At 42.7% G+C, this 24885-nt stretch overlaps 1 protein-coding gene and 1 pseudogene across 3 annotated transcripts in view; both read right to left on the reverse strand.

The window, feature by feature from the left end:
* The window catches only part of Gm609 (predicted gene 609), an 81238-nt gene that overhangs the window by 10857 nt on the left and 45496 nt on the right, over positions 1–24885 (reverse strand). For all 3 annotated transcript variants that reach the window (XM_011245855.2, XM_011245854.2, NM_001005854.2), the window contains exons 2-3: positions 21204–21542; positions 19824–20123 (exon numbers count right to left, since the gene is read on the reverse strand). In XM_011245855.2, coding sequence (XP_011244157.1) covers positions 19824–20123; positions 21204–21542 — 639 coding nt within the window. The remainder of the gene's footprint in view (positions 1–19823; positions 20124–21203; positions 21543–24885) is intronic.
* Gm16011 (predicted gene 16011) lies at positions 4060–6871 on the reverse strand (annotated as a pseudogene).

The following is a 24885-nucleotide window of genomic DNA, read 5'->3' on the forward strand; positions in this document are numbered from 1 at the left end:
GTGTCAGACCTTGGGACCTGCTCTTGAGCTGGATTCCACTTTGGGCCTGTCACTGGACCTTCTTTTCCTCAGGTTTCTCTCCATTTCCGTCCCTAAAGTTCTTTCAGACAGGAACAATTATGGCTCAGAGTTTTTTTTTTTTCTTTTCTTTCTTTCCATTTTTTATTAGGTATTTAGCTCATTTACATTTCCAATGCTATACCAAAAGTCCCCCATACCCACCCACCCCCACTCCCCTACCCGCCCACTCCCCCTTTTTGGCCCTGGCGTTCCCCTGTTCTGGGGCATATAAAGTTTGTGTGTCCAATGGGCCTCTCTTTCCAGTGATGGCCGACTAGGCCATCTTTTGATACATATGCAGCTAGAGTCAAGAGCTCCGGGGTACTGGTTAGTTCATAATGTTGATCCACCTATAGGGTTGCAGATCCCTTTAGCTCCTTGGGTACTTTCTCTAGCTCCTCCATTGGGAGCCCTGTGATCCATCCATTAGCTGACTGTGGGCATCCACTTCTGTGTTTGCTAGGCCCCGGCATAGTCTCACAAGAGACAGCTACATCTGGGTCCTTTCGATAAAATCTTGCTAGTGTATGCAATGGTGTCAGCGTTTGGATGCTGATTATGGGGTGGATCCCTGGATAAGGCAGTCTCTACATGGTCCACCCTTTAATCTCAGCTCCAAACTTTGTCTCTGTAACTCCTTCCAAGGGTGTTTTGTTCCCACTTCTAAGGAGGGGCATAGTGTCCACACTTCAGTCTTCATTTTTCTTGAGTTTCATGTGTTTAGGAAATTGTATCTTATATCTTGGGTATCCTAGGTTTTGGGCTAATATCCACTTATCAGTGAGTACATATTGTGTGAGTTCCTTTGTGAATGTGTTACCTCACTCAGGATGATGCCCTCCAGGTCCATCCATTTGGCTAGGAATTTCATAAATTCATTCTTTTTAATAGCTGAGTAGTACTCCATTGTGTAGATGTACCACATTTTCTGTATCCATTCCTCTGTTGAGGGGCATCTGGGTTCTTTCCAGCTTCTGGCTATTATAAATAATGCTGCTATGAACATAGTGGAGCATGTGTCCTTCTTACCAGTTGGGGCATCTTCTGGATATATGCCCAGGAGAGGTATTGCTGGATCCTCCGGTAGTACTATGTCCAATTTTCTGAGGAACCGCCAGACGGATTTCCAGAGTGGTTGTACAAGCTTGCAATCCCACCAACAATGGAGGAGTGTTCCTCTTTCTCCACATCCACGCCAGCATCTGCTGTCACCTGAATTTTTGATCTTAGACATTCTGACTGGTGTGAGGTGGAATCTTAGGGTTGTTTTGATTTGCATTTCCCTGATGATTAAGGATGTTGAACATTTTTTCAGGTGCTTCTCTATGGCTCAGAGTTTTGACTGTGGAATGGCAACCCTCATTTGATGCCCTGTCTTCCTGTTGGAGGTGGCTCTATAAGTTCCCTCTCCCTACTATTGGGCATTTCATCTAAGGTCCCTTCCTTTGAGTCCCGAGAGTCTCTCACTTCCCAGGTCTCTAGTGCATTCTGGAGGCTCCCCCCAACCTCCTACCTCCCTAGGTTGCCTGTTTCAATTCTTTTTGTTGGCCCTCAGGGCTTCAGTCCTTTTCTGTCACCCAAAACCAGATCAGGTTACCCTCTCCCTCTCCACACTGTCCACTTTCCATCCCAGGCCCCTCCTTCCCTCCTCACTTGTGATTGCTTTCTTCTCCCTACAAAATAGGATTGAGGAGTTCTCACTTGGACACTTCAGCTTGTTAACCTTTTTTTGAGTTCTGTGGACTGTATCTTGGGTATTCTGTACTTTTGTTTTGGGGGGGGGCTAATATCCACATATTAGTGAGTACATACCATACATGTAATTTTGGGTCTGAGTTATCTCAGGATGTCCTAGTTCTTAATAGCTGAGTAGTAATTCCACTGTGTAAATGAACCACATTTTCTGTATCCATTCTTCTGTTGAGGGACATCTGGGTTCTTTCCAGCTTCTGGCTGTCACAAATAAGGCTGCTATGAACATGTTGGAACACATGCTCCTCTGGCTTGGTGGGGCATCTTTTAAGATGAAATTTCAGAGTTGTTTTGGTTTGCATTTCCCTGATGACTAAGGATGTTGGGGAAGGTTCCTAGGAGTCAATGCAGGTACCTTAGCGAAGACTTCTAGTAGTGGGGATATGGAACCTGAAGATGCCACCTCCTATAGCCAGGCAGGAGCCCCCCTCCCCAGTGGAAGGATAAGGACAACAGCCTACCCACAAAACTCAAGATCCAAAATTTGTCCTGTCTAAAAGAAATGCAGGGGCAAATGTGGAACAGAGACTGAGGGAATGGCCAACCAATAACTGGTCCAATTTGAGATCCAACCATGGGCAAACATCAATCCCTGTCACTATTAATGATGTTCTCTTATGTTTGCAGACAGGAGCCTAGCATAACTGTTCTCTGAGAGGCTCCATTCAGTAGCTGACTAAAACAGATATAGAAACCCATAGCCAACACATTGGATGGAGCTGAGGCACTCACATGGACAAGTTGGGGTAAAGATTGAGGGACTTGAGGGCCTGTATAGGAACTCTACAGCAAGACCAAGAGGGTCAACTAACCTGGACCCAGATGGGTTCTCAGAGACTGAGCCACCAACAAACGAGCCTACATGGACTGGACCAAGGCCCCTGGAACATATGTAGCAGATGTGGAGCTCAATCTCCGTGTGCGTCTCCCAACAACTGGAGTGGTGACTGTCCATAAAGCTGTTGTCTGTCCATTCCTCTAACCAGGCTGCCTTTTCTGGACTTAATAGGAGAGGATGCACCTAACTGCAGAGACTTGATGTGCCAGGGTTGAGGGGTATATCTGGGTTGGGGGGACGCTCCACTTTTTCAGAGAAGGGGAGTGGAGATAGGTAAAGGACTGTGTGAGGTGGTGTTTGGGAGGTAGAGGTAATGATCAGGCTATAAAATAAATAAATAGATTAATTAATTGAAAAAGAAAAAAAACCTTTCTTCATATATAATTGGTTCATATATCAAAATGGTATATCTCCTGGCAAGACAGTTACCAAAATCTAATCTATGGAACAAAATAATATAGAAGGTTTCTCTACAGTGTGAAAGATCTACTGTGGCTTCAACTCTCCAGTTCATTCAAGAAGGGAGAAGACCCTCTTTCTTGAAATTAGAGAATAATGAAGGATGTTTGCTTGTTGCTGAATTCTCAGGTAGTCACTATATGAGGCACTGTATTTTGCCATAGACTAAAATTAAAAAGTTGGAAGGGAACTAGAAACAAAGAAGAAACTCTTCCAGTTTAGAAAGTGTAAAGTTGAGAATCTTATATGATCATGCTGAGAGACGAATGGGTTGATACCCTTGAGTTTTTAAAAGTTCAGAATTTTTTTTTTCTGTTTTCTGCTTTATTTTCCAAGGAGCTAGTTTACAACCACAATTCTAGTCTCATCCGTGCTGATTCCAGGGTCCAGGTTTTCAGGTCTGGAGTTCGTGTGTCCTGTTAAGCCCCACCCACAACACCACTAGTGGGTAATCACCATCCACCTACCTGCCCACCACAGCTTGATCGAGCCTCATTATTCCCTGAAAGAAGAAATTCAAAGATGAACTCTGTATCCTTGCTCTCCTCCTATCCACATCGACATGTTAAAGGGTCTGCTTGTCTTTCCAAACTGGAAAGAGGGCTGCCCACAAAGGGGTAGGAGGGAGGCTGGGAGATGGTTGGATTTTGGATGAAGGGTGAGAAAGCCTGAGACTGTCCCACTACCCTTCATCCGTAACTGGCATCTCTGTACCCCACACTTTAGGAAAATATTCCAGCCATCTTTTCTGTTTGTCCTATTCACAGTCATCCTGTTAGTCACTAATCTCGTGCCACCTGCTCACAAGGTCCTGACTCCCTCTAGTGACCCACACTTTATCTTTTCAGTTAACTACTTCAATGCTCTATGCCCTACAGGACTCCCCAGTGTCAGCCACGAGAGAGGAAAAAAAAAAACCAAACAAAACAAAAACAAAAAACAAAAACAAACAAACAAAAAACCCCAAAACAAAAAAACTCACCCCATCCCTTCTATAAGCGTCCCTTTCCCCCAAGTCCTTTCTCCATAGCCCCAGCCCTCTTTAGCCTCCACTCACAACTCACAAAAGAGAAATGCCTTTATCCCTGAGGACACACAGTGAGCCTGCCTCACTCCTGCATGCTGAGGATTCGAAGTAGGATGTTGTGGACGTCTTGTTCCATGTAGCCCCGAGCAGCATTCAGTAGATGACTCCTGTAGGTGGAGATGATGTCTTCGTGGTTCTTCTGGGAATCCTGCAGCTGCAGGGCGAGGTGAGCATTCTCGCCCCGGACTTCTAGAACTTCTTCGGAAAGCTGTTCTATCTTCATCAACAGCTCCTTGATCTTGGCCTCCTTGTCCCGGCAAGCCCCGATGAGGTGGTTTGTCTTCTCTTTCAGGAGCTCAGCAGTTTTCTCGAACTGCTCCGAGTACCCGTGCGTCACCAGCCTGGTGCTCCTGCTGGGCCGCTGGAGCCGCCAGGTCCTCGCTGTGGCGACATTCCTCCACCACTGTGTCCCGCTTCCCCCCCCCCCCCCCCGACAGGCTGTGCTGTACTTCTCCAGCACAACTTTGAGCTCCTGGCCCCAAGCCTGGGGCTGGGCCACCAGCGAGCCTCGAGTCTTCTTGTGCTGGCGCAGGCTGGCTGCTTCCTGAGCTCTCAGCTTGGCCACTTCTTTCATGGTTTGGTAGGGCAGCTGTTTCAGCTCCCGGATCTCCTGGCTCTTCCCACTCATCGTGGCCTGCACAGCCCCCGTAGCTCTTCCTCTAGCTTCCCCAGATCTTCCTCCAGGGCGGCCACTTACGGGAATGCTGTAGCCTTGAGGGAGGCCTCTGGTTCCCCACAGGGAGCTAAGGATCCCCTCAGCTGCTGGTTTTCCTCTTCCAACCAAGCCAGCATCCTTTGAGCCTCGAGGTCCCGATCCACCAGGGTGCTGATACAGGCCTGCAGCTCCTCCAGGGGTTCTGCAGCTGTATTCTGTGTATTCCCCTTGTCCACGAGGTCTGAGGGTAGGCAGTTCCACAGTCCTTGGAGGCCGCTAGTCTGGGAGGCCAGTTGCCTGCGTAGTTTATCTGTGGTCTCCTTCTCCATGGCTAGTTCCTCTGTCAACATCCCCACGCTCCTCCACAACTGCTGTAGCACAGCTGGACCTGTGCCTCCGGCTTGAGCACAAACTCCCGGTGTAGCCTCTGGGTCAAGGACTGCAGCTCTCCCTGCAAGCGTTGTCTCTCGCGCCCCAACTTTCCCAATTCCTTCAGCAAGTTGCTATTGCTCAGTCTCAGAGCTGACACCTCTTTCTCCAGCTGTCCCTTTGCCAAGCCTCTCCCCAGTCCTGTTCTCTTCCAGAGGCCCCTAAGGGCTCTCCTCTGATTCCAGGAGCCTTATTTTCTTCCTGCTCTTTAGAGCATCCTGGGACTGACCCCTGGACAGGGACCTCAGGTTCACATGCAGTCCCATCTTTGCTCCATCTAACCTTACCAGCACCCTCTCAAACCTGGCTTCCACCCTTTCCCAGGCAGCTGCTGCAGCCTCAGCTCTGGGAGTCCCCAGGGCTCCCTCCAGAGCTGGTCTTGACAAAGCCCCTCTGGCAGCATCCTTTTCTCGCCACACTGCAGCCAGCTCTTCCTTTAGCTGTAGGAGGAGCTGATTCATTGCCGCTATGCCCACTGGCTCTCCCACTGTGCCTGCTGGTTCAGTCCCTGGAGCTGGGGTCCTCTCCTTCTGACCAGCACACACCTGCTCAGTGCTCTGGAGACCAAGGTTCTGTCCTCCCCCTGCCCCCCATTGGTGTTCGGTTGCTGTCCTGTGGCTTTCCTGGTGGTCTCTGAACTTGGGCCCTGGGGCAGCCCCTGCTCTGGTTGGGACTTTCTGTGTACTTCATGATGGATCTCTGCTGGGGCTAAGTCTTCAGCTCTCTTGGGAACTCATGTTGGGTTTATTGTAGCCAGTGCCTTCTGCTGCTTCTTCAGCTCTTGGATCCGCTCAGCTCTTAGGAGGAAATCCCACCCGAGTCTCAGATGAAGAGGCCTGAGATGGGTGATCTGGGTGTTGAACCAGTCCATGACCGCCTCTCCGCTGTCGGTTCAGGACCTTCTGTAGCAGCCTCCACAGCTCCTTGTCTTGCGTATGCAAAGCATAATGAAGAGCGTTGTGTCCCAAGCTGTCCACCGCTCCAGCGTCCGCTCCATGGCTCAGGAGCAGCTCAGCCACCTCAGTGCTGCCCTTCTCACAGGCCAGGATCAAAGTTGATTTGTCATCATTGTCTGTGACATTAACTCGGGCACCTCTCTGCAACAGCTGTGAGCAGATAGCTGCATGACCACCCAGCGATGCAGTCATCAGTGGTGTGCGTCCATCTTTATCCAGCACATCCAGGAAGGCTTCGTGGTCACACAGCAGGAGGACACTTGAGGCACAGCCAGAGGAGGCTGCCTAGTGTAATGGACTGCGATTTTCTGCATCCACAGCATCTTCATTAGCACCGTGCTGAAGCAAGACCTTCACATACTGTGGCTGACAGAAGATGGTGGCCAAATGAAGGGCTGTGCTTCCGTCCTCGTTCTTGCTGTTGATATCAGCCCCATTTGCAAGCAGTATTGTCAGACACTCTGTCAGGTCTTTGGAGGCTGCCAGATGGAACGGGGACTGGCCATTTGTGTCTAGTTTGGTGGGTCGGGCTGACTTCCTAGAGGCCAAGGCAGCCACGCTGCACTGCCACCAGCACCTTCTGATAATGACGGTTCCATTTCTCCACCGCCACTTGTGAACTGGAGCAGGCAGAAAAATCTTTTAATTGGTAAAAATTTTGTGATTGGAGATTTCATTAGGCTGTTCTTAATGTATTCAAATGTTATTCTAATTTTATATGATTTTAAATGTTATTACATTGCCCATATCACTGGTAATAATAATTATCAGCACATCATGTAATCAAGCATGTTAATAGATTCAGCCACATTCATAGAAAGAGCTCCTAATGAATGACTTCAAAATGGTATCTGGATTAACTATGGGGACAATGCCATTTGCATTAATGGTACATCGTTGGTTAGTGCACACAAGGAATAAACTAACAGAATGAAGACTTGAGACACTTAAAATACATTAAAACTAGATTGAAGGTAATGGTAATCTTGATGAAAAAACATATTCTATTGACAGTGAAATATGAAATGAATAGGCTGGCAGTTAATGTATAAATCCCTTGGAGAGATTATTGTATAATATTTGAGTGTTATGTGAGTAAGATACAAGTATGTGTCCCTTACTGTTGTGGTTTGAGTATAAATGGTTCCCAGAGGCCCACATATCTGAATGCTTAGTCAACAAGCAGTAGTACTGCTTAAGAAGAAATAGGAGTTGTGCCCTTGTTGGAGGAAGTATAGCTTGGTTTGAAGAAGTGTGCCACTGGGTTGGGCTAGTTCAAACCAATCTCAGTGTCCCTCTTTTACTGCATCCTGCAGGTCAAGATTGTAAAATTCTTAGCCACTTCTCCAGCAACATATGTGTTCACATGCCACCATGCTCCCTGCCATAAGAGTAATGAACCACTCCACTGAAACAGGCCCCAATTAAGTGCTTTCATTTATGGGTTTCCATTGTCATTGTATCTCTTCACAATCATAGAACAGTGGTTGAGACAGAAGTGGGTATTAGGGAGCAGGGAATTTTTATGATAGGCCTGACTATGCTGTCTCTCAGAAGAATAGGACAGACCTTGGAACTTCAGTCCAGAAAATCACTTGGATGCTTCAAGCTGGGCTTAGGAGGATCACAGAAGGCAGTGATGCTAAGGCAATGTGGAATGCAGAGGCTCAGCTTGAGAAGTTTCAGAGGAGAAGACTATTAGGAAGAGGTCTAGAGATGAAATTGTGATATTTTGGAAATCTGTCCTTAAAATCTGCCTGAGGCTAACTTGAAGAGTTTTGGCTTAATGAATCAGAAGAGGAGATTTCAAGAGCACCTTGTATTGACTTTGTGGTGTGCTTATTAGTTATCACTCTTTATGCAGATCTCTAATGAAAAGGATCAAGGAAAAATGCACAGTGCACAGTTTGAGGAGAGAAGAAGTATCAGGAAGTGCAATGTAGGTAAGTCCAGTGTTCTCGCACCACACCCGGCTTGTCTTCTAAGCTCCCACTGGCTCCATACCGCTGCTCCTCCTGTTCTTGGTGGGCATCCCAAGGTTTTGGCGTCTCCAAAATACTTGGGTCCCTTGCTACATTTGGAGCATACTTTCACCAATAGCAACACCCTGCCACGCAGTGCCACTCTTTACCTGTTCTTCATGATCCTTTCAAGCCTTCAAAACCAGTACCACCTCGAAGACTTACATTGCCACATTTGGCTGTTTGTGCAGGGTACAACCTTGGCCATGTTTCTAAGAGAGCTTCTTTGTGTAGAATCTGAGGAATCACCTTCCAGAGATTTTTAACTCAGTGATGCAAGTCTTTTCTTAATCACCACTGATTTCTTCTCTCCAGGTGAGCAGTATCTACTGTCCCAGTAATGCAAAGATTTTACTTTATTGGCTCTGGTGTCTTGTGAATCACAGCTGATTTTTCAATCACAGCTAACCAGAACCACAGACTCTCAACTCAAAATAGCAAATGGCCCTGATATAGACTTTAATGGTCCCTTTGAAACTTCACAATCCATGGTCTTCATATTCTGCATTGCTCTTAACATTTTGAGTTTCCCAGTTCCTACAAAATATCCCACTGATCCCTCAATACTCAACAGCTTTGTTAGCCCAAAGTTCCAAAGGGCTTCCACAATCTACCAGAAAAGCAACATGGCCAGGCCTATCACAATGGTACCCTATGATCCTGATATAAACTTGCCCTAGTTAGAATTATTATTGCTCCAATGAAACACCATGACCAAAAAGTAAGTTAGCTAGGTGCCATTTCACTATTCATTATCAAATGAAGTCAGGAAAGGAATTCAAATGGGGCAGAAAACTGGAGGCAGGAGCCGATGCAGAGGCTGTGGGGGATGCTGCTTACTGGTGTGCTGTACATGACTAGTTAAGCCTGCTTCATCATATAACCAAGGACCACTAGACCAAGGATGGCATTCCCCACATGGACTGGGCCTGACCTCACCCATCATTAATGATTAAAATGCCACATAGGCTTGTCCACAGCTTGAACCAACACTTCATTTTTGACTACTAAGAAAATGTGACTAAATTATTTTAATGTCTTTTTTAAAATATCAAAGATTTAGCACATCATAAAGTGTTCATCAGACCCAGACCAAGTGGGCGGAAGCATCCAGGTGACAAGCTTGACATTTAGAAACATATTTCACCTGACAAAATACGAATTATTAAATTCAAATTTAATACTGAGCTGCTGAAAGCCGAGCGGAAATGTCAGCAATAAAATTGAACAATAAACATTGGAGGTAAATATTTGCCAGAGCAAAGAGCTGTGACATCTACCTCCGGATTAGATCTCCATAGTAACATCCCAAGAGTTAAGCAGAAAGAGCCCCGGCTTTTCTAAGACAGGGGCATATGTAAAATGATTTATATTCCACTTTTTCCAGTGCTCGAGATCAAACCTAGAGCCTTGCCCCTGGCAACCAAACACTGTGCCACTAAGGCCTAGCCTTTCCTATCTATTTTTACCTTGAGTAAGCAAACTGTCTACCATAAACACTTAGACAGAGGTACAGCAATTATACTTTGGAGGAGAATATTACAAAGCCATTCACTACAAAAGTTCATGTATACTATTCCCTCTTGTGAAACCAACTTCTGCGTGTATTATTACCAGGGAACTGAAACTATATGTTTATGCTCTTCTCACTGCGTCCTGGATTTCCTGGATGTTTTGGATTAGGAGGTTTGTGCATTTTGCATTTTCTTTGACTTTTGTTTCAATGTTTTCTATGGTATCTTCTGCACCTGAGATTCTCTCTTCTATCTCTTGTATTCTGCTGGAGATGCTCGCATCTGTGACTCCTGATCTCTTTCCTAGGTTTTCTATCTCCTGCATAGTCTCCCTTTGTGATTTTTTTTTTGTTATTGTTGTTTTGTTTTCCATTTTTAGATCCTGGATGGCTTTGTTCAAATCCTTCACCTGTTTGTTTGTGTTTTCCTGCAATTCTTTAAGTGATTCTTGTGTTTCCTATTTAAGGGCTTCTAGCTGTTTACATGAGTTCTCCTGTATTTTTTTTTAAAGGGAGTTATTTATGTCCTTCTTAAAGTCCTCTATCATCATCATGAGAAGTGATTTTAGATCTGGATCTTGCTTTTCTGTTGTGATGGATTTTTGAGGACTTGCTATGTTGGGAAAACTGGGTTCTGATGATGTCAAGTAACCTTGGTTTCTGTTATATTCTTGCACTTGCCTCTTGACATCTGGTTATCTCTGGTGCTACCTGTACTCACTGTCTCTGACTGGAGCCTTTTCCTCCTGTTATCTTGGTTGTGTCAAAACTCCTCAGAGTCCAGCTGTCTCAGTGATTCTGTGATCCTGAGATCCTGGGTGTAAGAGCTCCTGGGAATCAAGCTGCCTCTGGGATCCTGAAATCCTAGTGTAACCAAGCTCCTGAGATCCTGTGATCCTATGATCCTAAGATCCTGGGCCTGGTAGAGCACCTAGGAGTCTAGTTTCCTCTGGATGTTGTGGGATTGGGTGCAATGATAGTGCCCAAGGTATGCTTAGGGCACTGGCTCAGACCAGAAGGACTACAATTTAATTTTTAAATTCTAAAAGTAAGTTTTCATTAGCAAGTTATTGAATACCAGGGGATGAGAAGACTACTCTTTTCCAGGCATTGCAAATTTTGCCATGGGTAGAAGGTGTTTGGTTTCTTCAGAGAGTGGTATAAATGTCCTATAATTAGACATCAGCTACTTTTGCAAAGTACTTAGAAAATACCAGCAAACTTTAAATCATATACTTTAGTAGAGTAAGTTCTATCTTATTAAAAACAAAGTGCTAAGGGAAAAAAAAGACTATGTGTCTTTTTGGTGAAAACTCATAAAGGTAATCTATGGTGGATTTATTGATGACTATAATGTAAGTATATTAAAAATAATTAACTTGTATAATTTCAATGAGTTGGTTGAACACTGTATAAGTGACATTTAAATAAAATTGTTACCAAACTTGAAGACTCATTTATGTTTGAAGCTTCTCATGGACAAGGTCTAAGGTACAAAAAAACCAGCATAAAAACATTAAGTTAGAAGAGTGAAAAGCAATGTATGTAGACTCTGATAGGTAAAGGAACAAAGAAAGGTCCCAAAATTGTGAATATTAGAGTTTCTGATCTATGTAATGTAATGTAATGTAATGTAATGTAATGATTTTAATATTAGATAAATAATAAAATTCAATGTGGTATTCCAGAGGTGAAAAGGACTATAAGAAGATTGGATACTATCATCTTTTGAAGAGATAATAGTTGTTGTTTCTCCAAAAGAAATGAAAAATTGTAACCTTCACATAGAAAATGTTTAGAAATGGTGGATCAGTGGAATAAGACTGTCAGCTTCAGAGACTGAGGCAGGAAGACTAAATATTTATTTATTTATTTATTTATTTATTTATTTATTTATTTATTTATTTATTTATTTATTTGGTTTTTCAAGACAGGGTTTCTCTGTGAAGCCCTGGCTGTCCTGGAACTCACTCTGTAGACCAGGCTGGCCTCAAACTCAGAAATTTGCCTGCCTCTGCCTCCCAAGAGCTGGGATTAAAGGCGTGTGCCACCATGCCCAGCAAGACTGAACATTTAAATCCAGCCTGGGCTATAGAGTGAGCTGAGTGAGTTCAAGGACAACCTGGACAACTTAATAACATCAAAAAAGAAGGAAAGAAAGAAAGAAAGAAAGAAAGAAAGAAAGAAAGAAAGAAAGAAAGAAAGAAAGAAAGAAAGGAAGGAAGGAAGGGAGAGAGAGGGAGGGAGGGAGGGAGGGAGGGAGGGAGGGAGGGAGAGAGAGAGAGAGAGAGAGAGAGAGAGAGAGAGAGAGAGAGAGAGAAAGGAAAGGAAAGGAAAGGAAAGGAAAGGAAAGGAAAGGAAAGGAAAGGAAAGGAAAGGAAAGGAAAAAGGAACAAAGAAAGAAAAGAAAGGAAGGAAGAAAAACAGACCGTGGGGATGTTCCCATCTTAGTGCTTCAGCACCTGCCTAACATCCCCACAGCCTCTGGCTTCTGTCCCCACTCCTCTTCACCTGAGAATAGAAGTGTAGAAAACCCTAAGACCTTAAGTGGAATATAAATAAGCTGGGCATTAGGGAACATAGTAATGGAACTGGTGAAAAGGAAATGCAGAGACAACAGGGATTGGCCAGCGAAAGAGGGAGACAAATGAGAATAAAGTATAATGCTACACACATATCACACACACACACACACACACGAAAATGTTAATGAAGTCTAGTACTTTTTATGGTAACTTAAAAATTAAATTTGAATAGGGAAAATATAATTGCCAGTGCAACAATATCAAAAGGTATAATCTACAAGACATGCTTAGGTCATGGTGGCAGTCCCTTGTGAGTAGCTTAAGGTCATCATAATGGGAAGGAGTCATTGTGACAGCATTGCTGGCACCAGGGATTTTCATTTCCCTTTTGTTCTAATAGTGCATCCTACCATGCAAAGCCTTCCAATTACTAACCAGCTCTGTGCTACATGTAGGTCTCCAGTGCTTAATTTCATATCCTTTTACTAGAACTTTAATTCAATTAAATTGCTATTATTTATAATTGTCTTAGTGACTGGTCCATTGTTGTAAAGAGATTCCATGACCACAACAACTCTTATAAGAGAAGAGTTATAAAAATTGGCCAGAGAAAAGGCCAGATCTGCCAGAGTTGGAATTGCAGCATTTTCAGCTGCTATGTAAGTGCTAGGGACTCAATCTCATCATCTGGAAGAGCAGCCAATGCTTTTTAATCAGTGAGCCATCTTTCCAGACCTCCAGTAAGTATTTTTAAAGAGTACTTAATGTCCCCAGTATTCAGGGAAATGTAAATTAAAGTTACTTTGAAATACCACACCATCTCAATCAGAGAACTATTAAGAAGGAAACTGACAACAGATGGTCAAGAGGATGTGGGGGGAAAGGAATGTTTACTCACTGCCTAGTGGAGATACAAATTAATACACATACTATGGAATTTGGTCTGGTGGCTCTGCAAGGAATTAAAAAGAAAATTATGAAATGATCCAGCTGTGCACTCCTGGCATATACCCTAAGGACTCCAGATTCTACTGTAGAGGCACTTGTACATCAATGCTTCCTGCTGCTATATTCATATGCTGCTATATTCATTATTAACTTATATGTCCATCAGCATATAAGTTAATAATAAAAATGTGATGTATAGCCACAATATAATAGTATTCAGTTGAAAATAAAAATCATGAAATTTGTAGGAAAAAATAGATCTGGAAAGCATGAACATTAAGCAAAGTGAGAACACACTCATAATGACAAAACCCCTATGTTATACCTCATATGTGGATTCTAGCATGTGTGTGTGTGTCTGTTTGTCTGTCTGTCTGCTGGTGTGTCTGTGTAAACAAGACCTACTCTGGGTAAAGCCTAAAAACCTGGTAAGGAGACAGTGAGATCAGTAGTGGCTAGAAGTGTGAACACAGGGACAGTTAAGTTATGGAAGAGGAAAATGAACTGGGAATGAGTATGCTCTGTGGGATGAAAAGGGTGTGGGTGAGATGGAAGGAGGGAAAACGATAAGATGAAATCTCACTTTGTTCAAAACTGTCATTATACTATCTAGCACATTATATGCTAATTTAAAAATAAAATTTTAAAATGAGGGAAACTCAATGGTGTCACCACATTGATGAAGGAAGGAAACAACTACCTAACATGAATTAAAGAGGTATGGAAATGTCCCTTTAAAAATATAGTCATGTGGCCTTCAGGGTGGCCTGAAGAAAAACACCCAAGCACCCACCAAGGGTGCCACAGTGATAGGCAAACAGGTGATGGAGAGATGGGAAAGATGGAATATTCAGTGGAGGGATGGGAGACAAAGTATGTACACTGTAGAGAAAGGTGGAACAGGAGACTCAGCAGCAGTGAGGAACAGACAGGTGAGAGGATCCTGGGCAACAGCAGGGCTATGGTGAGGTTCTGGTCCAGGCTGCCACCACATTACCACCAAAGCCAAGTGGATTTTTGTGGTCTGGTCTGTCTGCCACCAGAGACCATGTGGATGTCTGAGAGCCATGCTACCTCAGAGGGTGGGTGAGATGTGCTGACCTGACTGGCTTGCATTGCTGTCTGAGCACGTGCTGTTTCTGAGAGCCATGTCTAGATCTATGGTTCTATGACAACTGGGAAGCTGTGTTGATGTCCCAGGCCTGTGTTAGCACTGAGGGCCATGCTGATATCCCTGGTCTGGACTGCCATCCGAGGCATTGTATTGAGCTGGCGCCAGCCCTCCTTGGTCATCACACTCAGGAGAGCTGGCTTAACCCTTACCAGGGCAGCACAATAGAGTTGAGCCTGGTGGCAGGGGAATGGATGAGGATGTGAGTGTAGGTACCCTCATCTGCCTTGAGGTAGATGAGGTGAGGTAGAGATGCCTTGCCTCCCTCACCCGAGTCAGGGAAGTCAGTTGACCCTGAGATCATAAGAGCTGTCCTTGCCCTTCACTGGCTGCAGCACTCCAGAGAGCAGGCCCTGTACCTTGCCTAGGCAGCACAGTCCAGCTGACCCTGGTTGGGGGTGGGGCACAGGTGAGCTGGTCCTGAGGGCAGGAGACTAGGAGAGTTGATCTTGCACCTTGCTGGCTGCAGCACTGGGTGATCTAGCTGTGACAGTGCTGGAGAGCTCACCCTGGTGGTGCAGACATAGGACAGCTGGTAAGTTGAACAACTTAGCTGCCACCACTGGGGCTTTGCATTGTCTTATCCCAATCTCTACCCCATCTATGAACTGCTTAAACAACATGAAAGCACCAGTCCTGCATATCCAAGGCTGCAGGATCACCATGACACAGGGTAGCCACAGGATATCCAAGAGGAGTCCCAGTGAGGATACAGTATTAATAGTGTAGCAGAAGCCTGAGGCCTCAAACCAGACCAATGAGTCATTGCAATGAACATTTGCTAGATAAAGATGTATGGACAAAAGGGTATAGTGTGTGACATACTGACATACTACAGCTTCTATGACAAGTTGTTTTTATTCTTTGTTTTTTCTTTCTTTTTCTATACTATCTTATGTACTTTTCTTTTGGGTGACAGGTTGCAAGGGCAAAGGGAGGATGTAAAGAATGAGGCCATGAGGGGAACTGGGGTACATAATGGGACGCTAACAGGGAATCAATAAAAAGCTAAAATAAATAAGTAATAAAGATATTATATGATGTAAATAAATCATAAAAATATTATATGGGGGAGGGCTCTGCCGGAGCAGGTGGAGGAGCCATCTTGGGTCCCGGATTCCTCAGAGACTAGTCTGTGCAGGTGAGAGTGCGGACTACAGTAGTGACACAGCTGCTGGGACAAGCAGAAACTACACAGCTTCTGGGACAGACCCTGTTTCAGGCTCCAGACATCCAGGCACCTTCCCCACTAGAGGAGAGGTGTCCGCCCAGGAGGGCTCTGCCAGAGCAGGCAGGGAAGCTATCTTGGGTCCCGGATCCCTCAGAGACTAGTCTGCTCAGGTGAGAGTGCAGACTACAGAAGGGACACAGCTTCTGGGACAGGCAGAAGCTACACAGCTTCTGGAAAAGGAACCTGTTTCAGGCCTTCATCTTCAGCCAGGAAGCAGGTCCGAACGACAGATATCTGTGCACCTTCCCTGCAAGAGGAGAGCTTGCCTGCAGAGAGTACTCTGAACACTGAGACTTAGGAGAGTGCTAGACTCCCAGGTCTGCTGACAGAGGCTAACAGAATCACAGGAGGAACAAGTTCTAACCAGGGGCAATTATAACAACGAACTCCAGAGATTACCAGATGGAGAAAGGCAAATGTAAGAATCTTACTAACAGAAACAAAGACCACTCACCATCATCAGAACCCAGCACTCCCACCTCAGCCAGTCCTGGATACCCCAACACACCCGAAAAGCAAGACTTGGATTTAAAATCATATCTCATTATGCTGGTAGAGGACATCAAGAAGGGCTTTAATAACTCACTTAAAGAAATACAGGAGAACACTGCTAAACAGGTAGAAGTCCTTAAAGAAATACAGAAAAACACAACCACACAGATGATGGAATTGAACAAAACCATCCAAGACCTAAAAAGGGAAGTAGAAACAATAAAGAAAACCCAAAGTAAGACAACACTGGAGATAGAAACACTAGGAAAGAAATCTGGAACCATAGATGTGAGCATCAGCAACAGAATACAAGAGATAGAAGAGAAAATCTCAGGTGCAGAAGATTCCATAGAGAACATCGGCACAACAATCAAAGAAAATGCAAAATGCAAAAAGATCCTAACTCAAAACATCCAGGAAATTGAGGACACAATGAGAAGACCAAACCTACAGATAATAAGAGTAGATGAGAATGAAGATTTTTAACTTAAAGGGCCAGCAAGTATCTTCAACAAAATTATAGAAGAAAACTTCCCAAACATAAAAAAAGAGATGCCCATGAACATACAAGAAGCCTACAGAACTCCAAATGGACTGGATCAGAAAAGAAATTCCTCCCAACACATAATAATCAGAACAACAAATGCACTAAATAAAGATAGAACATTAAAAGCAGTAAAGGAAAAAGGTCAAGTAACATATAAAGGCAGGCCTATCAGAATTGCACCAGATTTCTCACCAGAGACTATGAAAGCCAGAAGATCCTGGACAGATGTTATACAGACCCTAAGAGAACACAAATGCCAGCCCAGGCTACTACACCCAGCCAAACTCTCAATTACCATAGATGGAGAAACCAAAGTATTCCATGACAAAATCAAACTCACACAATACCTTCTACAAATACAGCCCTTCAAAGGAAAATGAAGAGAAAACACCAACACAAGGACAGAAACTACACTCTAGAAAAAGCAAGAAAGTAATCCTTCAACAAACCTAAAAGAAGACAACCACAAAAACAGAATGCCAACTCTAACAACAAAAGTAACAGGAACCAAGAATTACTTTTCTTTAATATCACTTAATATCAATGTACTCAATTCCCCAATAAAAAGACATAGACTAATAGACTGGCTACACAAACAGGACCCAACATTTTGTTGCTTACAGGAAACCCACCTCAGGGAAAAGAACAGACACTACCGCAGAGTGAAAGGCTGGAAAACAATTTTCCAAGCAAATGGTCTGAAGAAACAAGCTGGAATAGCCATTCTAATATCGAATAAAATTGACTTCCAACCCAAAGTTATCAAAAAACAAAAACAAAAACAAAAACAAAATACCAAGGAGGGGCACTTGTCTTTTTGTATCTTGTAGTTTGGGTATTCTAATGGCTTGTGCTGTAAGATTGAGAATCAACAAATGGGACCTCATAAAATTACATAGCTTCTGTAAGGCAAAAGACACTGTCAATAAGACAAAAAGGCCACCAGCAGATTGGGAAAGGATCTTTACCAATCCTAAATCAGATAGGGGACTAATATCCAATATATATAAAGAACTCAAGAAGGTGGACCCCAGAAAATCAAATAACCCCATTTAAAAATGGGGCTCAGAGCTAAACAAAAAATTCTCACCTGAGGAATACCAAATGGCTGAGAGGCACCTGAAAAAAATGTTCAGCATCCTTAATCATCAGGGAAATGCAAATCAAAACAGCCCTGAGATTCCACCTCACACCAGTCAGAATGGCTAAGATAAAAAGTTCAGGTGACAGCAGATGCTGGCTAGGATGTGGAGAAAGAGGAACACTCCTCCATTGTTGGTGGGATTGCCAGCTTGTACAACCACTCTGGAAATCAGTCTGGTATTTCCTCAGAAAATTGGACATAATACTACTGGAAGATCCAGCAATACCTCTCCTGGGCATATACCCAGAAGAAGTTCCAACTGGTAATAAGAACACATGCTCTACTATGTTCATAGCAGCCTTATTTATAATAGCCCGAAGCTGGAAAGAACACAGATGTCCCTCAACAGAAGAATGGATTCAGAAAATATGGTACATTTACACCATGGAGTACTACTCAGCTATTAAAAACAATGGATTTATGAAATTCTTGGACAAATGGATGTATCTGGAGGATATAATCTTTAATGAGGTAACCCAATCACAAAAGAAGTCATTAGATATGCACTCACTGATAAGTGGATATTAGCCCAGAAACATAGAAAACCTAAGATACAATTTGCAAAACATAAGAAAATCAAGAAGAGGGAAGACCAATGGGTGAATACTTCATTCTTCCTTAGAATAGGGAACAAAATACCCATGAAAGGAGTTACAGATACAAAGTTTGGAGCTAACATGAAAGGATGGACAATCCAGAGACTACCCCACCTGTAGATCCATCCCATAATCAGCCACCAAACCCAGACACTATTGCATATGCCAGAAAGATTTTGCTCAAGTGACCCTGTTATAGCTGTCTCATATGAGGCTATGCTAGTGCCTCGCAAATACAGAAGTGGATGCTCATAGTCATCTATTGGATGGAACACAGGGTCCCCAAAGGAGAAGCTAGAGAAAGCACCCAAAGAGCTGAAGGGGTCTGCAACTCACTAGGTGGAACAACAATATGAACCAGTACCCCTAGAGCTCATATCTCTAGCTGCAAATGTAGCAGAAGATGGCCTAGTCGACCATCACTGGGAAGAGAGGCCCCTAGGTCTTGCAGACTTTATATGTCCCAGTACAGGGAAATGCCAGGGCCAAGAAGCAAGAGTGGGTGATTAGGGGAGGAGGGCAGGTGAAGGGTATAGGGAACTTTTGGGATAGCATTTGAAATGTATATAAAGAAAATATTTAATAAAAAATAAAAGAGTATATGATGTAAATAAATAAATAATAAAGATAGTATCTGATGTAAATAAATAATAAAGATAGCAAATGAAAAAAGATGAATGAATGAATGAATAAAGCTATCTGCAACCCTAAACTAAAGGAAAACTTAAAGAAAATTCTCTGTGTAGGATTAAAAAGAATTCAACAGAAAATTATGGATAACAAAAAATAAGAAGTTGTCTGCAAAGAATAGCACGCCACAAGATGAACGGTTAGGGTGAAGGCTGCTGACATTGTTTGATTTTTTTTTCCGTTGTTGTTGTTTTTTGTTTCTGATGACATAGTTTCACTACGAATGGCTGTCCTGGAACACACTATACAGCTCAGCCTGGCCCTGAGCTAACTGAGGTCATTCAGTCTCTGCTTCCCAACGACTGGGATTAAAGACATAGGACCCTGTAATTGGCTTCATTGTTTGATTTCTTAATCATGCATCGGTATTATATTGATTTATGCTATTAAAATGAGCTGATTTATGAAATTATTTCTTACAATAGATTTTTTAAAAAGATAAATATCTCTGCAATTTCTTTCTCTCTCTTTGTATGTGTGTTTGTGTGTGTGTGTGTGTGTGTGTGTGTGTGTGTGTGTGTGCTGTGGATGCTAGAGATCAACAAAATGTGCTCTCCAACTTTGTCTATTCTTGCCGTGTTGGGATTATGAGCACAGTCCCATGTCTGGCTTTTCATGTGGGCATCAAATTTGGGCTCTGTGCTTTCATTGATAGCATTTTGCAGACTAAGCTGTTGCCCCCTTTAACTTCATGGTCACTTTTACTTACCTCCTTGATTGACTGGCAATCGGACTATTTTCTCTTCGTTTCTTACAGAGTGAGTCATTGACACAACCAAGTCCTGGAGACCCAGGGACCTCGCAGTTTTCAAAGAGATGTTGTAGATTTTAGTGACAGTCACCGTGGCATTGGCGTTCTGAGCAAAGTACTCTTGTGGTGCCTGCACTGTGACTTGTGAAGGGTAAACGGAGATTCCAGGGGCAGGCTTTCCCACAGCTGAACAAAGAAGGCTATGAAGATCTTCAGAGCCAGGAGCAGACCGGAGCTCAGTTACTAGTTCAGATACAGCTAAGGCAGAGAAAGGGAAGCAAAATTACTACAAAAGCAAGTCATACCAAATTCTCTGCTGTGAGGGGGTGTGGCCTTTCCCCCAATATCTATATGACACACAAATGCTGAAAACACATCCCTGTCTGATATATCCTGACAGATGTCACAAAACTTCTAATATCTTTTTCTCTGTCAACTGACTGCTGTTTCAACTTCCATGCATCTATAAATTATATTATATACATCCCAGCACTTCACACTCATGGAGACATGTTGTGGTTCACTGTTCAAAGTTGTGGCTCTGTCTTTCCTCACCTACCTAAGAATTCTCTGGTTGGCTTTAATAAAAAATCTAGTGGCCAATTATATAGGCAGGAAGTGGAAGGTGTGACTTTCTGGGAGGGAGAAAGGAGCTCTGGGAAAAGAAAGGAAGGCCTTTCTCCAAGAGATATAAGAGGAGACAGATGTGACTGCTGGCCTGGATAGTATAGCTAGCCACGTGGCTGGTTGGAGTTAAGTGGTTGGGTTAACTTAAATGAACTAGTTGAGAGTCTGCCCAGCTAAGGACTATGCTTTGAAATATTAAAAGCTCTCTGTGTGGTTATTTGGGGGAAACCAGATGGTTAAGAAATAACTGCTGCTATATTAATTTCCAGCATTAATTAAGATACATAGAATATTAATAATCATTTTACAGTGACATAATAAGGAACTGGTGTTCTCACTAGCACTGCGACATTTTGCTTATTTGAAGACCAGGCAACCCTAATTCCCTTAGCTTCACGTCTCCTTGTTTTTCTCTGATTTCTCTTTTCTCATATATTCATCTTAGTAACAACATTCTGACACTTTTTTGGGTTTTCTCCACTTAATGGAAACTAGTGCAGCACAATGTAAAGAAATGATGTACAGAGGGAAAAGATCCTGCCTGAGCACAAAATCATCATTGGCTTACATTATTTTTTCCCACCTAAGTAACTTGGACCAATCACCACCAGCTGTTTATTATCTTTCATTTTCTGGACAAAGTTATTAAAAACTATAACTCTACAACATATACCCCTCTTTATAGAAACCTTCAGGAAAGGGGTTATATACTTATAATGGTGAGGCAGGTTTGTCCTCCATGGCTGCCATGTGGAAAAGTGTTAAACAGACACTTGTAGCAGGCTTCATCTTCAAATGTCACTCCTTGGATAGTCATGAAGTAGGTACTGGGTTCCAAGATCTTGCACTGCAACCTGTTTACATATGGTGGTAGAATTTTTTCTCCATATTTATGACTGTAAGTGCCAATATTTTGAGGTAATGAGCCTTGGATTTTTTGCCAGGTGATTTGTTCAACATTTTCCAGACTTGTAAAGTTGCAGAAGATGGAAATGTTTCCTCCCAGGACAGCCCTCTCATAAGTGTTATGCTTTATCCTCTGTGAAGACTCTGAAAATGAGATCCATTTTTAAGAGATATATTCTGCATCTGCACCCAGAGCTGATTCTGTGCTATAGCACACCATACCAAAATGCTGTTGGGAGAGAGCTAGTCTCCCAGGAGTGCTGACACCTCTGCAAGTACAGGTAAGACCACCACTTCTGTTCAGATTTCTGGCCCAAGAGGGACCTATCAAGAGCCATCAGGACACAGGTACCAAGGAATAGCCTGGGACAGGATCTTTCCATTCTGTCTGCATCCCAGAACTGACCCTGTACCATGGCTCTCCATACCCAAATTCCTAATGGAGAGAACTGGTCTCCCAGGAGTTCTGACACAGAGGCTTGCAGAAGGGACAAACCACAGTCAGAGACAGCAAAACCAGATAACACCAGAGATAACCAGATGGTGAAAGGCAAGGGCAAGAACATAAGCAACAGAAACCAAGGCTACATGGTATCATCAGAACCCAGTTCTCCCAGCACAGCGATATCTTGGATATCGCAAGACACCAGAAAAACAAGACTCTGATTTAAAATCACATCTTATGATGATGATAGAGGACTTTAAGAAGGACATAACTAACTCCCTTAAAGAAATACAGGAAAACACTGGTAAACAGCTAGAAGCCTTTAAGGAAGAAACACAAAAATTCCTTAAATAATTGCAGGAAAACACAACCAAACAGGTGAAGAATTTGAACAAAACTATCCAGGATTCTCAGAAAATTGGACATAGTATAACCGGAGGATCCAGCAATACCTCTCCTGGGCTTATATCCAGATGATGTTCCAATTGGTAATAAGAACAAATACTCCACTATGTTCATAGCAGCCTTATTTATAATAGCCAGAAGCTGGAAAGAAGCCAGATGTCCCTCAACAGAGGAATGGATACAGAAAATGTGGTATACTTACACAATGGAGTACTACTCAGAAATTAAAAACAATGAATTTATGAAATTCTTGGGCAAGTGGATGTATCTGGGAGATATCATCCTGAGTGAGGTAACCCAATTACAAAAGAAGTCACTTGATATGCACTCACCAAGTGGATATTTAGCCCAGAAACTTAGAATATCCAAGATACAATTTGCAAGATACAAGAAAATCAAGAAGAAGGAAGACCAACATGTGGATACTTCATTCCTCCTTAGAATAGGGAACAAAATACTCATGGAAGGAGTTACAGAGACAAAATTTGGAGCTAAGATGAAAGGATGGGTCATCCAGAGACTACCCCACCCGGGGATCCATCCCATAATCAGCCACCAAAAGCAGACACTATTGCATATGCCATCAAGATTTTGCTGAAAGGACCCTGAGATAGCTGTCTCGTGTGAGGCTATCCCAGTGCCTGGCAAATACAGAAATGGATACTCACAGTAATCTATTGGATGGAACACAGGGCCCCCAATGGAGGACCTAGAAAAAGTACCCAAGGAGCTGAAGGCGTCTGCAACCATATAGGTGAAACAACAACATGAAATAACCAGCACCCCCAGAGCTCGTGTCTCTAGTTGCATATGTAGTAGAAGCTGGCCTAGTCGGCCATCATTGGGAATAAAAGCCCCTTGGACTTGCAAACTTTATATGCCCGAGTACAGGGGAGCAACAGGGTGGGAGTAGGTGGATCGGGGAGCCGGTAGGGAGGGCACGTATAGGGGACTTTCAGGATACCATTTGAAATGTAAATGAAGAAAATATCTAATAAAAAATTGGAAAAAGAAAAAAGAAATAAAGAAATTAAAGACTATTTAGAATTCAACGAAAATGAAGGTATAACATACCCAGATTTATGGGACACAATGAAAGCAGTGCTAAGAGGAAAACCCAGCTCTGAGTTTCCAAAAGGAAACTGGATGGTGCATACACGAGCAGCTTAACAGCACACCTGTAAGCTCTAGAACAAAAAAGAAGCAAATACACCCAAGAGGAGTAGACATCAAGAAGTAATCAAACTCAGAGCTGAAATCAACCAAGCAGAATGAAAAAGAACTGTACAAAGAATCAACAAAACCAGAATCTGGTTCTTTAGAAAATCAGCAAGATAGATTAATCCTTAGCCAGACTAACCAGAGGCACAGAGACAGTATCCAAATTAACAAAATCAGAAATGAAAGGAGAGATACAACAACAAAAACTGAGAAAAATTTTTAAAAATCACCAGATCCTACTACAAAAGCTTATATTCGACAAAACTGGAAAATCTGGATGAAATGGATAATTTTCTAGACAGATACCAAATACGAAAGTTAAATCAGGATCAGATAAACCATCTAAACTGTCCTGTAACCCCTAAAGAAATAGAAGCAGTCATTATAAGTTTCCCAACCCCCCAAAAAACAAAAACAAAACAAAACAACCAACCAAACAAACAAACAAAACCAACCTAGAACCAGATCGTTTTAGTGCAGAATTATATCAGACCTTCAAAGAAGACCTAATACCAATACTCTTCAAACTCTACTACAAAATAGAAACAGAATGAAAACTCCCTAATTCATTTTATGAAGTCACAGTAATACTGAGTATTCTTCCTTGGAGATGGAATTGTTTCTCTCTAGTCAGGAACTTGTCACAGTTTCCTTTCACAGAGGGCTTCATAAGAGATTTTTTTCTACTTCTACCATTTTTAATGTTCCAAAAAGATTTTAAGAATTGGTTGACTGTATATTACTTTTAGCTTCAGAAGATATCATGTATATTTAAGGGGCATTTAACTATTATAAATTATTTTGATGACTCAAAAATGTCAATACTTAGTTGTATATTTTAAAAAATGTTATTAGTTTAATAAAAAATAAAAAGAGATGCATTCTCCCATTCTTCTGTGGAGTACTCTAATAACACTCGTCTCTCTGTTTTGAAGGATTACCATTTCAGTTGCCTCTTTTGCTCAATAAAAAAATGAAGCTCAAGGTCCAGACTGAGGAATAAGATCATGCATTCAACACCAACCTATGATATATAGCTGACACTGTGTCTCTCTAAAAATGAAAAATGCTAGATATTCTATGTACATTATCAGTTACCTGACAAACTCAAAGGCCTGCATTGGATACTGAGAAGAGAGAGAGAGAGAGAGAGAGAGAGAGAGAGAGAGAGAGACAGAGACAGAGACAGAGACAGAGACAGAGACAGAGACACAGAGAGACAGAGAGACACAGAGAGACACAGAGAGACTCAGAAACACAGAGACACAGAGAGACAGAGAAGACAAGGAAATGAGAAGACTATAGTATATATTTATCACTGAATATTTTCTTTATAAAATGGTTTCTGGCACATATTGCCTAATAAATACTTACTAAAGGTAGAAATTAAGAATTATAAATTAACACATGGCACTA

The sequence above is a fragment of the Mus musculus genome, chromosome 16 (assembly GCF_000001635.26).
Source record: "Mus musculus strain C57BL/6J chromosome 16, GRCm38.p6 C57BL/6J".
NCBI lineage: Eukaryota > Metazoa > Chordata > Mammalia > Rodentia > Muridae > Mus > Mus musculus.